Below are 1,767 nucleotides of genomic sequence, written 5' to 3' on the forward strand. Positions count from 1 at the left end.
CCAAGTCCACTCAAATCCAGAACCCTACAAATTACTCTGTGAAAACTTCACCCAACATTTTTACTTTTGTTACAAGTGCGGCATTTACATCTCTAGGACACCAATTCAGCGAAGTGCCGTTTTTGTTTCATCACCTTTAAACACATGACTTAATCCTATTTAAGTCTTTTTAAGCAAAACATTTAAGCATGTACTTCCTTTAATTGCATATATAAATCTCACTGAAGTCAACCTGAAAGTTATGCATAAGTTTACATGTGTTACTGAATAAACATGGACTCCTACCTTCATAAAGCAGCAGGAAGAGGTCTTCTACACCTAAATGTGAACAGGGGTTGAGAAACATGGTTGGGATGGTATGGAGGGTTTGCTCCAGTGGGTGATGGACAGGGAAGCAGGAGCAGCTGTGGTGTAGTGGAGTTTTCAAGTTTTAGGGTGTAACTGGAGAAGTCTATTGTGGGTTGCTTGTCTTACTGTAAGCCACCCTGAGTCTTTTTGGATAGGATGAAATATAAATCTAAATTGATGATGATATAAAAGGAGACAGATGTTCTGATGGTGCATCACTGAGGTAACCAAGAGTCATACATTCTCCACACCATTGGGAAGTAGCAGATCAATTTATGAATTGTAATTCTGGATAACATTAACGACATTTGTGAATAGTTTAATCATTTTGGCCGGGGGGGAGAGGGATAACACTTATATGCTTTATGGGAGAATACAAATCTCCTCCAAAGTTATCGATGAAGACTTAGGGGATATTAGCAAACAGCATTACAAATATGTTTATAAATGACATTTACCTGTTTCAACATCTGTTAAGTGAAGCATAAAATCAAAGCCTCCACTGAGAATTCTTCTTCCACATAAAGACCATTGAGCAGCTCGAACAGCACAGGAGTGACAGGAATAAGTTTTTAAACAGCGGCCTGTATCGACAGCATCCCATATCTTGAGAAGAAACAGAGTAACAAATCTTAAATATGAAGAACTACAGTAATTAAATTATTAAATATGCTGAAAAAGAATTAGAATAAATTAATTGGTTTAGCTGAGAAAGCTTTAGCTAGCAAATTCATCTCTCTGAAGCTAAAAGTATGGGTTTCAAGTAATAAGTTCCCTTAAGTTAGAAAATGAAATTGTTTTCTTAACTAGCAAGAAAATCCAAGACAATAAGTTTATATATGGTATGTGTAAATTGCTGGAAAAGCAGAAACTATTCTAAATGGCAGATCATGTCAAATTCCCCATAGTCATTTCTGTACCACCTCCCCCAACAAACCTGGCAGACAAGTTTGAGATCTTCTGTCTATGTAGGATATATCTAATCCCTTAGTCTTGCAATCTGTGACTTCAAAAAGGATGTTGCAACTGTCATCAAAATGTACTTAACACGAAGGATATTACTGATCCTTGACTGGGGGGGGTGGGGAAGTAGGCAGTGGAGTCCCCCAGGGCTCGGTCCTTGGGCCTGCGCTGTTCAATTTCTTCATCAGCGATTTGGACAACAGGGTGAAAAGCAACCTGTTTAAATTTGCTGATGATACCAAAATTGGGGTGAGGTGAGCACGCTAGTAGGGAGGGAAAGATTGCAGCAAGATCTGGATAGGTTATAGGAGTGGGCTGACATAAACAGGATGCGTTTCAATACTGACAAGTGCAGGGTGCTGCACTTGGGCAGTGGAAACCAGCAGCACACTTATAGAATGGGAAACTCCCTTCTTGAGAGCACGGAGGCAGAAAGGGATCTTGGAGTCATTATTG

General features: G+C 39.4%; 1 protein-coding gene across 1 annotated transcript in view; it reads right to left on the bottom strand.

Annotated features, from left to right (window-relative positions):
* The window catches only part of WDR25 (WD repeat domain 25), a 206,383-nt gene that overhangs the window by 91,612 nt on the left and 113,004 nt on the right, over window positions 1-1,767 (bottom strand). Inside the window, exon 3 of the mRNA XM_019518559.1 lies at window positions 807-954. Within this exon, the coding sequence (XP_019374104.1) occupies window positions 807-954 (148 nt within the window). The remainder of the gene's footprint in view (window positions 1-806; window positions 955-1,767) is intronic.

This window comes from Gavialis gangeticus, unplaced genomic scaffold (genome assembly GCF_001723915.1).
Source record: "Gavialis gangeticus isolate Ggan-Ray unplaced genomic scaffold, GavGan_comp1, whole genome shotgun sequence".
NCBI lineage: Eukaryota > Metazoa > Chordata > Crocodylia > Gavialidae > Gavialis > Gavialis gangeticus.